General features: G+C 40.1%; 1 protein-coding gene across 2 annotated transcripts in view; it reads right to left on the reverse strand.

Annotated features, from left to right (window-relative positions):
* LOC146467084 (uncharacterized) overlaps positions 1-18928 on the reverse strand; it is a 43009-nt gene that overhangs the window by 4487 nt on the left and 19594 nt on the right. The window contains exons 25-39 of one of the 2 annotated variants that reach the window (XM_085126351.1): positions 18381-18816; positions 15534-16875; positions 14284-14351; positions 13752-13806; positions 13012-13137; positions 11815-12461; positions 10662-10848; positions 9271-9612; positions 7495-7725; positions 5164-6516; positions 3964-4105; positions 3059-3183; positions 1743-1884; positions 1119-1243; positions 137-278 (exon numbers count right to left, since the gene is read on the reverse strand). In XM_085126351.1, the coding sequence (XP_084982477.1) occupies positions 137-278; positions 1119-1243; positions 1743-1884; positions 3059-3183; positions 3964-4105; positions 5164-6516; positions 7495-7725; positions 9271-9612; positions 10662-10848; positions 11815-12461; positions 13012-13137; positions 13752-13806; positions 14284-14351; positions 15534-16875; positions 18381-18816 (5463 nt within the window). Of the gene's footprint in view, positions 1-136; positions 279-1118; positions 1244-1742; positions 1885-3058; positions 3184-3963; positions 4106-5163; positions 6517-7494; positions 7726-9270; positions 9613-10661; positions 10849-11814; positions 12462-13011; positions 13138-13751; positions 13807-14283; positions 14352-15509; positions 16876-18380; positions 18817-18928 lie in introns of both variants that reach the window. The other variant, XM_085126350.1, reaches the window with a different exon arrangement.

Raw genomic sequence — 18928 nt, forward strand, 5'->3', positions numbered from 1 at the left:
CACGTTCTCCTCCAATTGGAAAACGTATTTGAGTTGGGGGGTATAACGAAGCGGATTGTTTTCAATCGTTTAGGTGTGGAGAGTAAAACCTAATCAGGACGCGTACGTAGACGAAAGTTATGGTCAGTAATCTTACCTTTTTGCTTACGAATGATAGCTCTCAATTTTTCGGACTCTGAGAAATATTTCTCTTGCGTTTCTTTAGCCATTTTCTTAGCAGTCTCACATTCTCTTCTCATGCATTCCACCGAACTCCTGTCTACTGTCACAGGTTGAGCCTAGGAGGGAAACAAACAGAAATCAGTTCTGCTTTTCCCAACGACTGAGGAAACACTGGGCTGGAACGCGACACTTGTCTTACATCACCGCAACGCACCAGTTTTAGCCGTTAAGAGACATGTTCCGCACAAAAGTGCCTCAAATCCTTACATTCCAGTGGGGGAGGGGGTGTTTTGGTAACAGTTTTTCAGACGTGGCTCGATTTCGTTAGTCTGGCAAAGGCCCGTTAAAACGGTTTCAACATTCAATTCAATTCAATTCAATTCAATTTATTTGCCATTAACAAAAAAATACAACATAAATACATTATAGACGACACACAATATTCTTACTATTACAATATTAATACTTGACTATTTACAATATTAAATGTGTTAAAAGCTAGGAAGCCTATATAGAAGCCGGGGGCTTATTAACTATAGGCTTCCTAGAACTATTGGATAAACCATAGAAGTTAAGGGTACTGATTGAAATTTCCAATTAAATTTTTTTTTTTAAAGAAGAAAAACATTGAACATTGAACATTCGTTCAACAAAAATTGAACAAATGTTGGTCAAACGGCTTCAACACCATTCAACATTTTCGAGAACAAACGAAATGTTGTATGGATGTTGAATGAAAGTTTATTTACCGATTTAAATTTGATTCAACACGCTTTCAACATGCTTTACGCTTTCGACAATGTTAAACGACCTGTTCAGACGCGCTCAGCATTTGGTTCAACAAAGTGTTGAACGCATGTTAAGCAAATGTTGAAACCGTTTACACGGGCCTTAAGAAGACTAGAACATTTATGAGTTGGCCTAACCTTTTGAGGCTGCCAAACATTTGTGCTTACCGATGTAGCTTGGGCATTCTTTTTCATCTCAGCTAGTTCATTTCGCATCTGGCTCATCTCAGCGTCTTTCTTGGCACCGCTCTCTTTAAGCTGGTCTATCTGACGCCCAAACTCATCTTGTTCATCTACAGTTAAGCATAATATAAGTCATACCACATTAGATTTCAACATCATTCAGTCTACAAAAGGACGCTTAAGCAACAAGGGACGTGGGCCAGCGATGGCGAACTTGAAAGTTTCTCTTTTAACGATTTCTAAAGAAGTAGCTTTGTTGTATATTTTGTTTCCTTCAGTGGCGATTCAATAAGTAATGTTTAAAAAACGAGCATTAGTGTTTTATCGGGTTTAGTCTTAGACCCGATAAAACACGTGCTGTGAGTTTTTTTGAACGGCTTCAAAAACATTCCTGGAAAAGCGTGTGTCAATAGAGTTCATAACAATTATTTTGTGAACGTTGGAAATGAGCATACGAGAAAAACATCGCGTACTAATGAGGAGTGTTTTATCAGCTGATAGAACACCACATACTAAAATGGATGAGGTTTACCGATGTAAAGTCACTGCACGTGATGTATTACGTCAATGGGCTTATGAATTATTAATGAGTTGTTGAAGTTATCATACCTTGCATCTCGTCGATAATACATTTTAGTCTATCTGACTCGGAGAAGTACTTCTCTTGTGCATCTTTACATTTCTTCTTTGCTATCTCACACTCTTTCTTCAAGGATTCCAGTTCACTGTTATCAGGGGAGGTAGTGAGGTTCTGCCACAGACAAGGATATGTAACATAATCATTAAATTGCAAACAAAAGCTTGATACCAATATCGTTAACTAAAGTCGACGAAATAAGTGAAAGCCGTTTACAAGTATTTTTCTGGTACATAAAATAAATAAGTAAATAAATAAATAAATAAATAAATAAATAAATAAATAAATAAATAAATAAATAAATATAACTTTATTCATACAAGCAATAACAAATATCAAAGAAATGAAAAGGAGGTACCAGAGGTTAGCCATAATATTTTACAATTAAGACTCTCAATATACAGTCATTTCAACTAACGTTGTCGGTTCAAAGCATGAAGCTAAAAGACAAGACCGAAAGTTTACGTGGGATTTTTATGAATAAATTCATCAAAATCAGTCATGCCTGGAGAAAACAATAGGTTGTAATTAGCAGTACAATGACCTGCACGTGCAGGGATGATTTTGATAAAATTATTCATAAAAAGTAATCCCACAAAACATTGCGGTCTTATCTTTTAGCTTGATTTTAATCCGACAACGTTAATTGAAATAGCTGTATAAAACATCACCATAAAGTACGCCTAGGGGAATAAATGTTTCTTCAGTTTCCTGTTAAAGGAATCTAAGCTCTTTACTTCTGCTATTTCCTTAGGCAAATCATTCCACTGATTAATCATTCTAACAAAGACCGAACATTCAAAGGAATTAATTCTCGCAGACTTAACTCTTAACTTAAGGCAAAGGTTTGAATGGTGGTAATGTTCAGGTGTTTTGTACAGCTTGCTTCGGAATTTTTTCAATCTGTGTGTAAAGAAAGTACCGAACTACGATTGCTCAAGTGAGGAGTTATTCACCTCAATTTTGCTGATTTTACTGTTATGCTGTACAAGGCGGTTTTAAAGTGAAATTTTAAAGTGTGACCATTAAAATTAAAGCAAGTAAGAAGTACTTTCATGTGCTGGTCTTGATATTAGACGCCGAAAAAAAGATTCCTAAGGTGTAACACACTCATATAAAAACAATTGGTGTTGTTTATAAAGCGGTATAGCTGTGATTCTAACTATTTTAAATGAATGCTTTCCGACAGTAATTTCCTTTGGCTTGGTTTATTTTGGTGGTGAACGTTAGCTGTCAATAATCAAAGTCTGTTTAACTAGAGATTTGACTTGGTGCTTTGATTGCCTACCGTAGACGCCTGGACAACCTTTTTCATCTCAGCTAGTTCGTTTCGCATCTGATTCATCTCAGCATCTTTGTTGGCAACTGTCCCCTTGAGCTCGTCCATCTGACGCACAAATTCATCTTGTTCATCTAAAGTAAAGCATACTACGAATTACACAGGAATGTCGTGCCATGAGACTAGGGCAAGGTCTAATATCAAAGAACAAATTCTCCTATCTTGTTCCCGTACTTTATTGTTTCTTAACTATCTCTAAAAATGCGTGGCTACCCCCAATTTTCTTTTTGGATTCCAATAGCCCCTGCTAAGATCTGCTTTTCCCTCATAGTAATAAACTGCGTAAAATACTTCTTTATTAGTAGGCACCATTCTTAAACTTCATGACTTTTTCAGAAATTCATCTGCGAACAATTTGATGTGGTCGGTTAACGAATTTGTGACAGGCCATGCATTTTTCAGAAAATGGAAAATTACATTTTTAAAGAAGAAAAAAATATTCTTCTTACAGTGACACATTAATAGTACGAAGCAAAATTTTGATTGTTAGGTGCCTTGTGATTGGAATGATTGGAAACTGAAGGAAAATAAAACTCAGTGAAAAGAGTAGAAAAGAACCTAAAAATAAACAAATAAGATTAAGTGATAATAATAATAATAATAATAATAATAATAATAATAATAATAATAATAATAATAATAATAATAATAATAATAAAATGAACACAACACACTCTCGCCTTGCAGACAACTCGCTATTAGTGACACCCCGATCATACGTCCAGCTGCTAGATTCGCGGCAAAAAAAAGTACAGACGTTTGACTGAAATAAATTCCCACATTACGGACTCTCGCTTTTAAGGACACTGACTCGCGGTCCCGAGGGTGTCCGTAATAAAGGGAGTTGACTGTACCTTGCAACTCATCGATAATGGCTTTCAGTCTCTCTGACTCCGAGAAGTACTTCTCTTGTGCGTCTTTACATTTCTTCTTTGCTATCTCACATTCCTTCTTCAAAGATTCCGTTTCAGTGTTATCAGGGGAGATCGTTGAGTTCTGTAGCAAGCAAAGATACAACAAAGATTAGAAAATGGCAGTGTAAACTAATCGCTACACAAACGTTAGAACAAGAATCACTTCTTTCGTATTTGAATGCATTGTTAAAGACCCGTTTAAACGGTTTCAACATTTGCCCAACATTCGTTCAACAAAAGTTAAACGGATGTTGGGTTAATGTTGGATGAACGGAGTGTTCAAACGGTTCCAACGCAATTCAAAATTTTCAAGAACAAAGAAAATGTTGAATCGCTGTTGAATGAAAGTTTAAACCAATTTAAATTTGATTCAACACGCTTTCAACAATGTTGAACGACCTGTTCAAACGCCCCGGACATTTGGTTCTACAAAGTGTTTAACACATGTTGAAGCAAATGTTGAAACCGTTTAAACGGGCCTTAAGTCTGGTAAAATCTTATAATCTTAAACAGGTAATTCCGGTATAAAAGGGGCCTGGCCTGGCCATTCTCACCTACAGTTGTCAATCAATCTTCAGAACGTAAACAACTGACAAACAGCATGCGTCTCTTTCTACGACCCTAACTGATAAAATTGGCTTAGTTTTCGGAATAAACCCTGTTTTAAGCAAATTAGAAACCGATGACTTATATTGCTGTGGTGATATCATGTTTGAGGCATATTTTTGAAAAGACACTCGAATCAACAACGTGCCACGACTGAACGGCGTCTAAATTTGAATTTCACGCCCACAAAGGTGTGGCAGGAAGGAGGGTCTTGCCGTTTTTAAAACGGTACTTCTTGTTTAACCCTATTTAAACCGGGCTTTTTTTTGTCTTCTGGGAAGGGAGGGGAGGGAGGTGGCGGATTCCGCCTCCCCAGGTCTAGATAGGGTTAAGATCCCTAGGGGCGATTTCTGCGCGTTTGTCACCGCGGTATCGCAAGGGGCTTCACGGGAAATCGGAAGGGAAATCGTGCTGAAATCGAAGGTGGTTCACAGTTGCCATTGGCGAGTTGCATCAAACATCGCGCATTTAGACATGGTCCTTGTCCTTACCCATATAGCTAGGCTAAAACGTAATACACAGGACATAAAATACCTGTTTTTCCAGTCTCTCTATAGTGGTGTCCCTCTCGTACTCAGCTTTAGCCAACTGAAGTTGGTAGTGCTCTAATGTGCGTTCATAATCAGCGGCTGTTTTGGTAGCGCCCAAGAGTTTACTTTCCAATTCTCCGATTTTCTCATCCTTTTCGGAGCAAAAATCTTCACTCTCTTTGACTTTCAAAGCGCTAATTTCACGCAGTTGTTCCATAAGTTGTTGCTTCTCTTCCTCAAAGCGCTCAGTGAGTCGAGCCATCTCCTCGTGCCAAGCTTTTGTTTGTTCTTCGAGAGCGCTGGATTTGGTCTTGGCAAGATTTTCCCAATTGCCAATCTCCTCCTTTAGCCTTCCTATTTCACTTTCCAACTGCACGGCATTTTCTCTAGCTTTTTGTAGTTCAAGGAGTGATTCAGATTCTGAGTTTACAGTTGTTGCTGATTTCATCTCCATGTCATCTTTCGTTGAGCTCGCCTTGTTTTCTTCAAGTACTCGGCGAAGCTCCGCTTCCATCGCATTCTTGTCGTTGACTGCAAAGTTAACCTTGTCCTCAAGCTCAAAAACAAGCTTTTTCTCGTTTAAAACTGATTCTCGGAGCTCGTCCATTTCTTCCTCTAAAGCGGTCTTTTGTTCGTGAAACGCAGCCTGTAACTCGACAAGTTTTTGTTCAAGAACCTGTTTATCTTCAATGGCCTCTTTGAGCTTGTTATTCACATCTTCTACTTCATTCGCGGACATCAATAGCGCTGATATTCTTTCTGCATTAGGGCGAAGTTGCGCTTTCAAAGATTCTTCGTCAGCGTTGAGATCGGCTGATTCACTGCCATTAAGGGCTTGACTATAAGCTCCCAAAATCTTTATTAATTCTTGTTTTTCCATCGTTGCCTTCTCGCAACTGTCTTTAGTGAATTCCAGCTCGCTTTCAACCTCAAGAAGTTTATGTTCTGAATCTTGCAGATCTTTCTCCAGTCTTTGCGTTTTCGAGCAGAGTTCTTGACTTTGAATCTCGCTTTCTTCTTTTCCCGACTCAAGTCTCTCATTCATTGAGATTATTTCCAATTCCTGTTGTTTAATGATGGCTTTTAATTCCACGATCTTAGCATTTGATTCCTCTACCCCTGCTCTTACCTCCTGAAGGTTCTTGTTAGCATGTTCCAGGTCATTCTCTACTTCGTCCAACTTCTCTTCCTTTTGCCGTAATGTTTCAGCCATTTCCATTTGCTTGATCTCGTTCTCCTGTAGACTGGAACGTACCTCTGCGATTTCAATGTCCTTCTCGTCTACCAAAAATGTCATGTGCTCCAGCTCTTCGTGTTTTACGCGAATAGTGGAGTTCAGCTCCTCAAGGGCAGTACCCTTCAAATTAAAGCAGAAAAATAATAAGAAGTCTTTTCACGGTTTCAAACGCCATCTTGGTTGGAAGCAAAAATGCTAAAATTACACTAAATGCATTGGATTTTGGCGAACTTTGAACCTCTGTAACTTCGGTCAACATTGACGGACTATAAAAAATCTAGAGTAAATTTTACATATCTTACTTATATAAGACCAAACAAGATGGTGCCAGAGATCGTAAAAAAGTCTATCAGACGCCATTTTGATATCGGAGTAACGGCTGAAATTGAACGTTGCCCTGATGGACTGATCCAGAAAATCACTTGCCATGTAACAAGTTTTTCTTTCTTCAAATCGAGGATTACTCGATTTGAAAAAAAAAAAAAAAAAAAAAAAAACTCAGGATTGCAAATTCACGTATATTGTACGATTCGATGCTGGCTGAAACGGTGAAGGTAGTTTGTGCAGCTTATTATCTCTCATTTCTCCGTTTTAAGAGAGGAATAATATGGAAAGCGTGGAAGAAGGCGTTAAATTTCCTTAGTCTTTCACGTTTTGCTTTAGTTGATCGTAGAACCAGATTCCTAGAGCTAAAACAACAAGAATTACACTGCAACAGGTAAGGAGAATTAATACTTTGAGCCGTAAGGCCAGGTTTACTCTGGCGACGGAATCGAAAGCTTAAGGAGCATTCCGTTATTGTGTGAATTAAATACGGAGACGGAATAGAACGTTTCCTTTTTCTTCCGATTCCGTCGCTTACGGTAGGAACTGTAAGCGCAAGCAGAAGAATCAACCAATCACATAGTTCATTTCCAATCCCTTTACCCGAGATTCAGAACAGAAAACATGACAGCCTTCCGCCATTTTGAATTCGTAACACGAAAGTGAGGCTTTCGTTTCTGCTTCAGTCGTACTGATTCAAACTAGGTCAAAAGATTCTTCTGATTCGGGCTTCGCTTCCAATTCCGTCGCTATTGTGAGCCAGGCCTAACGTACCTGTGATTGCTGCTCCTGGCAGCGCTGTCGTTCCAGCTTCAGTTCTTCCTCAGTCTCCCATAATTTCTGCTCGAGATTATCGATCTTATTTTCCTTCTTCTCGAGCGATGATCGATTTTTCTTGTTCTCCTCCGACAGTTTATCGACGTGCGCTCGTAGCTGCGTTACTTCAATGGAGAACTCGTTTAACTTCTTGCTTTTCTCGTTCAAAGCTTGCTTAGCTTGCTGTACCTTAAAATGAACGAGATTTCACAATTAGGCCAAGAAATCGTACATACTGTCAACGAACAAAATACACCCTATATAAGATATGTAGATATGTACAGGGTATGAGACGTACTTTTTACACCGATTTAGCTTAGCCGGAGTTTAGCCACATTTAGGGCTTGATAGTTCAGTTGGTAGAGCACAGCACAGGCATCGCAAGGATTATGGGTTCGAGTCCCGTTCAAGCCTGAGTTGGTTTCAGGCTTTCTTTTCGCAGCTGCTTAAGTTGCGTAGTAACTGCGAGGATCTTTCTTCTATTTGATCTTTCATCCGCAGTTCACACTATATGTTTCATATATTTACATTTATTTATTCATCCTTCACGGGTATATTACGAACTCACAATATGACCAGCTCCCAGTTGGCTTGATAGCTCAGTTGGTAGAGTACTGCACCGGCATCGCAGAGATCATGGGTTTCGAATCCCGTTCAAGCCTGAGTTGGTTTCAGGCTTTCTTTTCGCAACTGCTCAAATTGCGTAAAAAACTGCGAGGGTCTTTCTCAATACCACAATACTACAATACTTTATTGACACTCCCATAGGGGTTTTCAGTGACAATTTGCAAAACACAAATAAATATTAAAAATGATGATTAGTTCAAGTAATTAAAAAACTAGCTAAAAAGTGGTGACGGGTAGCTCATCGTAAAAAGTCTTTTAGAAGATTCTTTCTTAAATAACGCTTAAAACTATTCAAACACTGGCTAAGCTTAATTTCAGATGGAAAGTTATTCCATATATTACATGTAACGATTCTATAAGAAAATTTAATCTTACACCCGCAGTTCGAATATATGTTTTAAATCTTCATATTCACCAAAATTAATAGGCCTTATCACGGTTTTCGACGCCATTTTGACGAGTAGGCAAACAGGCTTGAAATAACAGTGTTTGTATGGAAATGCGATGTCAAATAATTTTCATAAAACATCGCTGCTGAAAAATTCATGAATTGGAAACTTTTGGTACTAGGAAAAGGATTTTAAGAAAAAATTGGAGGGATGTAGCTGTGCCAGAAAGCGTCCAGTCGTGTTTTGAACTTTCCATAAATTTGTCTCTATAGCAAACCAGCCGTGAGCTGCTACTAGTTCGCGGGAAAAAAAAAACAGGGAAATGCATGGAAAGTTCAAATCATCGCTGTATTCCTCTACAAACAGTGATCATCATATAAGGTGGTTTCTTTAGGATATAAGCATAAGCATAAAGTAGACGCACACGAACGCGCAGATAACGATTTCTTGACAGAATTCTCGATACCAGCGTCCCTCGATGTTAAGCAAGATGGCGGACGAAGCGCCTTGTGTTTTTCATTGAAAATTGCGACATAAGTATAAGCACAAGAAGAACGAACGTGTTCGTTCTTCTTGCGTGTTTGCTTATGTCTCAGGTTTTCTCACTTGCTTAAGCGGTGTTTCTGCTTATAAATGCTTATGTCCTAGTGATGACCAGGCTTTACATAAAGCTTTTGTTTCAATTGTCACGCTCTTGTCTACAAAAAAGTCACTCTACCTGTTGTTTCAAATTGTCACGCTCCTCTGACAAGGCCCCATTCCGAATGTCTGCTCCTTTCAGCTGTCGGTTTTCGTTTTCCAGCTCCTTGACCCGTGCCTCAGCTTTCTCGCATTTTTGCTTCGTAAGATCCACGCTGAATTCCATTTGTTTCAACTTCTGCATGGCTTTGTTATCATCCAGTTGCGTGACAGCACGCGTGTTGTGTGAGCTGTACAGATTTTCCATGTCACGCATCTCTAGCTTTGTTTCTTCTACTTTCTTATTGGCCACATCAAGTCGATGTTCTAAAACGTCCTTTTCGCTCTTCAGAAGAGTGCATTGTGACTCCAGCTCAGAGACCTACAAAGAGAAAAACAAAGTCTCAGAATTAAACCGCTTCTCCACTCGAGCAATACATGTAATGCCACAGATTTTTTTTTTTTTTAATAGTTGACAAAATCCGCGGCTACAAGTTCCAACATTGTTGTACATTTGTTTTATTTAACAAATTGACGTCAGGATTTCATAAGTCTGTCCTATTATTGACCATGAATTTCTTCACAACATTGCCAAAAAGGCTGAGGCGTTGACGTTTGGTTGTTTTCAAATTCCCCGTTCTCGTTCGTTGCGTCAACATCGCATATTATAAATTCATGTGCCTGCCCGCTTATTGACAATGAAAATTAGCCAATGAGTGCGCGAGAATTTCTGCAGTTATTGTAAGAAAACAATGTTGGATGCGCGGCTGAATTTCATTGAACACCACTCTGGCATTCGCCCAACAAACAATGTTAATCAAACATCGCCTAACATGGCGTGTTAAACGTTTCAACATTGTTGAACCAAGAAATGTTGTACAACAATAGATTTCTTAAGTGTGACGTCACAAGTATTTGAATTTTTGTAATTAGGGGATTCGTTAGTATATTCGGAAAAAGCACGATGAAAATTGCCTACTTGCCAAAAATCAGCATCTTATTCCTTCTAATTTTGTCTCAGTTTTTAACGTTAGGAACTGAGACAAAATTAGAAGGATTTGTATGGAGTCACCAGGGTATAAAAGAGCTAATATCTCGCCCCCAAATTGCAATAAGATGCTGATTTTTGGCGAGTAGGCAATTTTCATCATGCTTTTTCTGAATATACATACGAATCCCATAATTTCCTAAATTTAGTTTTTGTGATGTCATCACTTTAGAACTCTATAGAGAGATTTAGAATCGCGGCAAATGAAGGAAACGTGGTCACGTGGTCATTTCTGCCGTTGGCCTTAAACGCAATTCCAAATCTCTCTAATGCTAGGACGTTTACCCGGGGCTAGTACATGGCCAAATTTTGCTTCAGCTTCGCTCAGGGACATATGATTACCAAGTATTGAAAGGACAAGTCTAATTAGCAACACCATCTACCTTTTTCTCGGCATCGCTTAGGTCTTTCTCCAATTCTTGTCGTTGCTGTGCCTGCATACAAATCGTTTCTCGTCTCTCTGCCTTCATCTTGTCAATCACTCGCTGTTGATCCATCCCACGGTTTGTGTCTCTGAGTAAAGAGTCTCTCAAGTGGTTCAACTCTTCGGCCAGAGAGCTGTGCTCTTTCCTGCAAATAAGAACAATTAAGGGTCTAAAGACTAAGGACGCATTTGCCAGAACTGGTTGACCAGTCGGGTAATGGAATGGGTCGGATTTTGAAGGCATCTTTCCACGAAATGTTCAAACTTGAACATTGCGAAAATGATGAGCGTTTCAAATGACAAGCGCATAACAAGGACTTTGCGAAATTTTCGCATTCTCTCTGCGAGCTGCCTGATTTGGCCGGTCCGTTCTGACAAATGAAAAGCATACTAAAAGTAGTCTCTTATTTCTTTCCAGGGATAGTAAAGCGAGTGAACGAATGAGACTCGCGAGGGCGCGCGGAAATTGCTTCCTGTGAGATGATGCGACGCAGGACGAGTTTGAGGCAAAGCTTTCTAAACTCAAGCGAGTCTCACCACTGAGAAAGAAAAGTGAATCTCAAGTCTGCAGCCTTGTCATCAACTTTCGAATTTATTGAGCTGGTAGTTTAACTATTTAGAGGTCGATTACCATTTCTTTCCAGGCACCAGAAAATTTGGTTGGAATATTAAAGGATAGGGGGGGTTAGTTTCTAAAGGAACTGTGGTACTGTGTCACAAATATTAGTTGATAAGGTAGTTTGACCACCGTAAAGAGATTCGAAACGTCAGTTCTCGAATTTAGGGTGCTCAAATCATATTATCAGCCAAAGATTTGTTAAAGGAAAGGACTAACTCGGTTTGCTGAAACGGAGCATTTCCAGAAAAAAAAAATGACATAAATAAATAAACAAATAAATACATAAAATTTTATGACAGGTAGTGCAAATTCCCACAAGGAAACTGCTTTTCTTCTAGTTTTAGGATTGACCAATATGCGTGGCCGCCCCATTCGATACCCTAGCTGAAAAATTGACGGTAAGACATTTTCGCTGAGCGAATGTAGAGACCTCCACAGAGTAGCAAACGAGAGTGAAGAGAGTGTGTTACTTCCAAACCAAAAGGATACATACCTAAGCGTTTCATGTGCTTTTCTTTCTTCCGTCAATTCCTTGGCCAGCTCTTCGCTTTCTTTCTTGGCCTTTTGTATCTCCATTTCCAACGGCACACTGCCAGTCCTGTCTCGTGTAACGCAGTCATTCGATTTGTACTGTTCAAGCTCTTTCAAAAGTTCCTCGTACTTAGCGCGTTCCCCTTCAAGCTGTTCTTTTGCAGCGTCGCTGACTTGTTTGGACTCTATCAACCGCTTTTCTAAATCCTTACATGTACCACAACCATTCAACTTGTATTCCTCCAACTCCTTTAGCAGTTTCTTGCACCGTTCCTGCTCCTCTTGAAGTCGCTGTTCTGAAACTTTACACGCTTCCCCAGACTCCACAAGCTGCCTGTCTAAGTCACTAACTTTCTCTCGCAGTTCTTCAGCTTCCAGTCGGAGGTTCTGTGTCTCAGTTTCTAAAACTTGTTTTGCATTTTCGAGTTGCTCGAGGGAAGACTTTAATGCACTGCATTCTTCGGCAATTTCTCGTGCGCGCTCCTTTTCTTGGGCAAGCTGAGAGGCCAACTCGTCATGTTCGTTCTGATCTTTGCTTGTAAGTTCATGGTTACTTTCCGTTAGTGACTCTTCAGATCTGCGACTAAGCTGATGTTGAAGATCGTCCATCTGCAGAAACAATAAGGCGCAATTAAGGACAGTGCTTCCTTTCTTGTAACTGGCGTATTGGGAGTTGCCACGCATTTCTTAGAGCTAATAAAGTAACAATAATTCTAAAACCTCTTAAATACATAGCAATGCATGGCATTTTATTACAAATGTAAGCTTAACTGTCTCTGAAGATTTTGGATTTCAATAGCCCCTGCTAAGATCCGCTTTTTTCCGCATAATTATGAGCCGTGCAAAAACGCCTCCGTATTAGTAGGTACTCTACTTCAGTTAACTGGTTAAAGAACCAAGTTTCTCGGACCAGGGAGCGTGAAGAGGAGAGACGCTATGAAAGAGGTTGCATCCCGAGATGCGCAGAACATATGCGCAGTAACGGGCAATAGCCCTAAGCTGCACAAAGATAACTATATTAGGAGGCATCTAACGTTCACAAAAAAGCTGATTTTTCAAGGTAGCATACTTCGATCGAGAGCACCAGCGAGAATTACATATAAAAAAAGTACATTAATTTCATATTCGATTAACAAAGCATTTTCAAGAAATTCAGTACCTTTTCTTTGTACGTTGCCATGGTAACCCCTCTCTCTTCCAGTTCACTCTCAAGCTCATGGACATGTTCCTTGTATCGCTTCATTTTCTGCTGCATATCAAGCAAATCCTTCTGTAGCTCTGCAGTCTAACGTCAGAAAAAAAAAAGGAAGAAAAATCCATGTTAAAAGTTTGTAAATAAATTCCCGCAAATTTTAGAACCATTTAAAAAAATTTTGAAGAAACGTCCGCCCTGCCACATTTAGCGATGAAAAGTAAACATCTGATTGAGCTGAACAAGAAATCAAGTACCGTACAAAACTGCAAACATGATGTGAATCAAGTTTCAGCAAGTTTACTACTACCACTACCACTACCACCACCACCACCACCACCACCACTACCACTACCACTACCACTACCACTACCACTACCACTACTACTACTACTACTACTACTACTACTACTACTACTACTACTACTACTACTACTACTACTACTACTACTACTACTACTACTACTACTACTACTACTACTACTACTACTACTACTACTACTACTACTACTACTACTACTACTACTACTACTACTACTACTGCTACTACTGCTGCTCCTGCTCCTGCAGCTGCTACTGCTATAATAATAATTGGCAGGTGTAAATAATGTTTTGCAGTTCTTTTCTTATTGTTTTACGCAAAGTGGTAACACAATATTTCTCATTTCCGTCTGTATAAATTGAAGTTTGGAGAAATTGGAACTTACGTCAGTGATAGACTCTGATAAGTCATTCTTGATCTCGTCTCTTTCCTTCTTCACTCTAAATCACATATATACAGTCATTTTATATGTAAAATCATTAATGTCACAGTTCTACCAATTAATTCAGTTAAAGTTTGAATTTACACAGAAACATTTACCTAGCAAGAGTCAATATTGCTTGATAAACAAGAAAAGTGAGGTTTGAATCTCATTGTCATTTTTTACTCCTGAAAGAGGGGTGGCTATGTAACAAAGACACCATCATTAGAGGTTGAGGAAGGGGGATGCAGGCAGAGACCACCATCTATTTTGTGGTTCCTGTTTGAGTATACTTCCCTAATGTGCACCTCATCAAGCATTATCCTGCTCTTGTTCTGTTCAGAAATGGCCATAAAAATTTTGAATGACCTTCTGAAAAAGGTCAGACGGTGCGGACAAGTCACGGGAATCACTCATCCTAAACAAGTTGCAAATTCTACGAACAAAGTGCACATCGTTGCTTTACAGCTCAGGGTAAGCGTTCCAATGAACTTACCTATCAAGCATTTGTTCTAATTCCTTCTTTTCGTCCATTATCTTTGCAAGTTGTACATTCAGGTCAGACTGAAAGTTAAACAAATAAACTGATCAACTTACGATCCAGACCTTTCGCAACTCCACCGCTACTCGCTTTTGTTCGGCGCCTCAACCCTATCTAGATGGGTAAGGAAGGGGGGGGGGGGGGGGGGAAGAGATTCTGCCCTCGGCGACTTTGAACCTTAAAAGCTTTTAAATTTTTGCGCAAATGACAAGACTCAGTGACTGCCAGAAATTAATCTGGGAAGAATTTGATGTGGCTGGTTAACGATAGTGCTGTTCGCAGACACTTGTCTGTAAAGGGCGATCTTTGTTACCGTCAGCATTCTTTAATCTTCTTTTTAAGGTATAAATCTAACTCTTAAAAATTTATATCGTAAATGGATAGTGACTGTGCAGTTTAGTAATATAAGAATACTTTAAACATTGAATGAAATATATCCTCGAAAAAGTCAGACTTTAAGATCTTCGGATGATCGCATTGCAAAAGTTACCACACCGCCGTACAAACGTCTCCACGTATGTCAACTTTAAATGTATCATTTTCACCAAATTCTGATTCGGAATTTTTGTACGCCCTTTCTTGTTATCATGTTGTTTCATCGGGTTAAGTCTTACATGTAAATGGAAGACGTAAACAGTGCCGTCACCAAATATAGCCCTGTTGACCTGTTCTTGTCTCTAAGATGTTGGGAACGACAAAACACTGAAAGCCGCAAGTAATGGCGGACGCGAAATGAGAGGAAATTGGGGAGAAGGGAGGCCCTCTTCTTTCTCAGTCTCCTCCTATTGTTCTCAGTCTCCTCTCAGATTGTTTTGCCGAGAAGCTGTGAAAGGTTATGTTCGCCCTTATTGGCGAAAGTCTGTGGCATTCTAGTTACCCCACGATTTCAATGTGACGGGTTTACATCATACCTACGCTTCTACTTAAAATTTAGATCCGATGAAATAACTGGGTAATATTGAGACAAAATGAAACAATTGCTGACGTCAGTCAACCAGCCAACAAGCCAGCGTCGGTCGTTCAGTCAGCCAGCCAGCCACTCAGTTAGTCAGTCAGCCAGCCAGCCAGCCAGCCAGCCAGCCAACCAGCCAGCCTAGGTCGGTCAGTCAGTCAGTCATTCACAATATAGTAAATTGATGTTTGTTAGCCCCCACACATCATATCCCGTAAAACTATTTTACCACTTTAGCTGTCAGGAGCATTACTTGTTTTTCCTCTACATCCAGTGACTTATTGAAATCATCTTTAAGGGCCTCGCTATTCTCCAACTGTTGCATTAGCTTTTCAACCTCCTTCTCCTTCTCTTGTCCGTACATCTTCAACTTCTCCTCTGCCTTACATTTTAGCTGGATCATTTCATTCAACAAGTTTTCTTTTTCTTCAACCACACTTGTCTTTTCCTGCACTTGCATTTCCAGATCCTTCATTCGGTCATTCAGCTTTTGAAGTTCGCTTTCCTTTTCCATCTTAAAGTTGTCTAACTCTGACTTCTGTTGGATAGCCTCGCTCAGCAAACTCTCCTTTTCTTCTAAACTTAATTCTTTCTCATTCAGTTTACTTTGGAGCAGCTCGATGTCTTCTGTCAGCTTTGTAATTTGTTGTTCTTTTTCTTCCCTGAACGCGTTAAATTGTTCTTCAACTGCGGATTTTTCCTGCGAAACTTCATCTAAAAGACTCGCCTTTCCATTTGCAGTATCTTTCCTATTCTGCGTTTCAAGTTGAAGTTGTTCTACTTCTTCGATCATTTGCGAGGCTTCTCTCTCTTTTTCTTCTTTAAACGCCTCAAACCTCTCTTCTAAATTGCACTTTTGCTCTATAACTTTAGTCAACCTGGACTCCTTTTCTTCTAAGCTGCACAACTTCTCTTGTATTTCAGCTCGAATCTGCTCCAATTCTTGATTCAGCGTTGCAACCTCACTTTCTTTACTTGCCTTGACCTCCTCGAGCTCCTTCTCTATGTCACACTTTACACGTTCAACTTCCGTCACAATGGCCTCCTTTTCTTCGATGCAGCCTGTTTTCTCTTTCAACTCAGCTCGAAGCTGTTCTATCTGCTCATTAAACTCTGAAAGCTCGTTTTCGAATGCTTCTTGTGCCTCGCGTTTTTGCTCCACAACTTGAGCCAGAATAGCATCTTTCTCTTCAACTCTATTTGACCTTTCCTTGAGCTGTTGCTGAAGACGAGTAAGCTCTGCCATCAGGTTTTCAATTTCAGTCTCTTTTTCAACTTTAAACTGTTCAAAGCGTGCCTCGATGCTGCATTTTTCTTCGGATAATTCCTTATTTTGAACGTTTTCAGCCTTCAAGATCTCTATAATTTCTTCTAACTCTAACTTCTGCTCAGTGATGTCCGTCAGCATTCGCTCCTGCTCATCCGCGCTACACAACTTTACCCTCAACTGGTTCACTTCATCTTCAAGCTCTTTCGTTTTCACTGCAGCGCCTTCTCTGACACAAACCATTCTCTCCTCGAACTGAACTTTTTCCGCTGCAGCGCTATTCAGCTCGTTCTTGAGAAGTACTAATTCCCCTTCAAGACTAGCAAACCTGCAAGACCAACAGAAGCAAGTTTAAGCAATAGCGACTTTCAATAAAACGCTCAGTCACGTTTGTTTGGTTTGAAAACTTGTGCAGTCTGTGTGATTTTCCTTTGAGTCCTGAATGACCAATGTATTCTAATCTAAGCGCGTGTATCACTTGAGTGTCGCAAAACAAAAACAAAGTAACTACGCTGACCAATCACAACGAATAAAATACAGCAACGAACCAATCAGCGAAGCGCGTGCGAGCAAGTCACGATTGGTTTTGTTTCTCATTGGTTGAGAAAGTGGCGCGAGTTTTGTTAGCCAATCAAAGAGCGCAGCAAAGCTAAACCAAACCAAATGCGAATCACTTGCGACACTCGATTGAAAACCGCTCTATTTACATTTATTTTACCCGCTTGATGGCAAAACGTGAGAACTCAGACTTTGATAACATTTACATGAATTTGAGTAACGTTTTAAGTAAAATGTGACAACACGACTGATGCGTTTGGAAGAAATTGTTCACCTTCAGCGAAGTAAACTCTAATATGCCTCACAAGAGAACCAAAACAAATGCAGAGAAAATAAGATGTCCCTAGCGGGCATCGGACCTACAACACCCCGATCTCATGGCGGGTGTTCTAACCACTGAGCTACCAGGAAACCACGTGCTGGGACTCGAATACACATTTGTACCCAGGGCATCTCAAACTGGAAATTACTTCTGGGCCGGGTTATTCGAAAGCCGATAAACGCTAATCCACGATTAGAAATTTATCGAGGCTTTCAGCTCGCTCGCTAAAAATTGTTTTAATGGCTAATTTCGAGCTAAAGGTAAAGAAAAGTAAAAGTAAAAACTGAGGGCCGAAAATCTTTTGGAAGAATCTTTATCGATTAGCAATTAAACTCGAATCAAAGTTCACGTTAATCCAGGATTAGCTTAATCGGCCTTTGAACAACTGAGCCCTGATGGTCTTCGAGACTACGCTTATCTGGTCTGCAGAACAAGCGAAATTTTTCTGAGTTTTTCGGGCGAGCGAAGGTAAGCTGCTGAACTAAATCGTTCACCTTCAGAAGTAAACTCTAAACAGTCTCACACAAGAAACCGACTGTGGTTGCCTCGCTGCTTCAGAGGTTAGATCACCCGCTCGGGAAATCTGATTTTTCCCACATTGTTCCGGTTCTCTTGTGAGACATACTGGAGATTACGTACCTCTCTGAAAATGAATTACTACACACTGTACATATTTGATATTTTGTGAGTATCTCGGAATAAAGGTCTACAACAGTAGGGTAGACTGCGAGCAAGCAGTCTCTATTTGCTCGAGAATTCGCGGAGAAGAACGCAGAAAACTAAGTGAGGATGATATTCGAGGGACGAGTCGCGCGCACGAGCAGCAAAGCCGCGGCCCCGCGCTACTCACGGCTTTGTCGCTCGCGCTTCGAACATCTTGCGTTCTTCTCTGCGGATTCTCGAACAAAACAGAGACTGCTCGCAGTCTACAGTAGGACGGTCCATTCATTTACCTTTCCTTCCAGGTTTCCAGATTTTCTTGCAGTTGTTGTTTTTCTTTCATGCTCTCCTCAAGCGCCATCGCTAGAGAATCAACTTCCGTCCTAGCAGCGGCGACCAGAGTTTCTGTCCTTTTCGTTTCTGCACAAGACAGCTCGTTTTGGAGCCGTGTCACTTCTCCTTCAAGACAAGCATATTTCTCTTTCCACAATTCCAGATTTTCTTGTAGTTGATCTTTTTCTCGCACGTTCTCCTCAAGCTTCATTTGCAGAGAATCGAGCTCCTCTTTAGTAGCCATATTGAATGCGCCAGTGTTCTCCAGTCCCTCCACCCGTGCGGCAAGAGCCTGTTTTTCTGCCTGCACGCTGTCGTATTCCATCTGAAGCTCAGATAAATAGTCATTGGACAAAGTTCGCTCATTCTCCAGTGACTGAACTTGACCTTCCAGTTCTGTGGGCAAAAAAGGTTCAATAAAACTATGTGAGAACCATGTTAGGCTAGTGATTAACACAACGGCACCCAATGTGAAGGTCGTTGGTTTTCTTGGCACAAACAAACAAAC

This window comes from Pavona decussata, unplaced genomic scaffold (genome assembly GCF_977016875.1).
Source record: "Pavona decussata unplaced genomic scaffold, jaPavDecu1.1 SCAFFOLD_138, whole genome shotgun sequence".
NCBI lineage: Eukaryota > Metazoa > Cnidaria > Anthozoa > Scleractinia > Agariciidae > Pavona > Pavona decussata.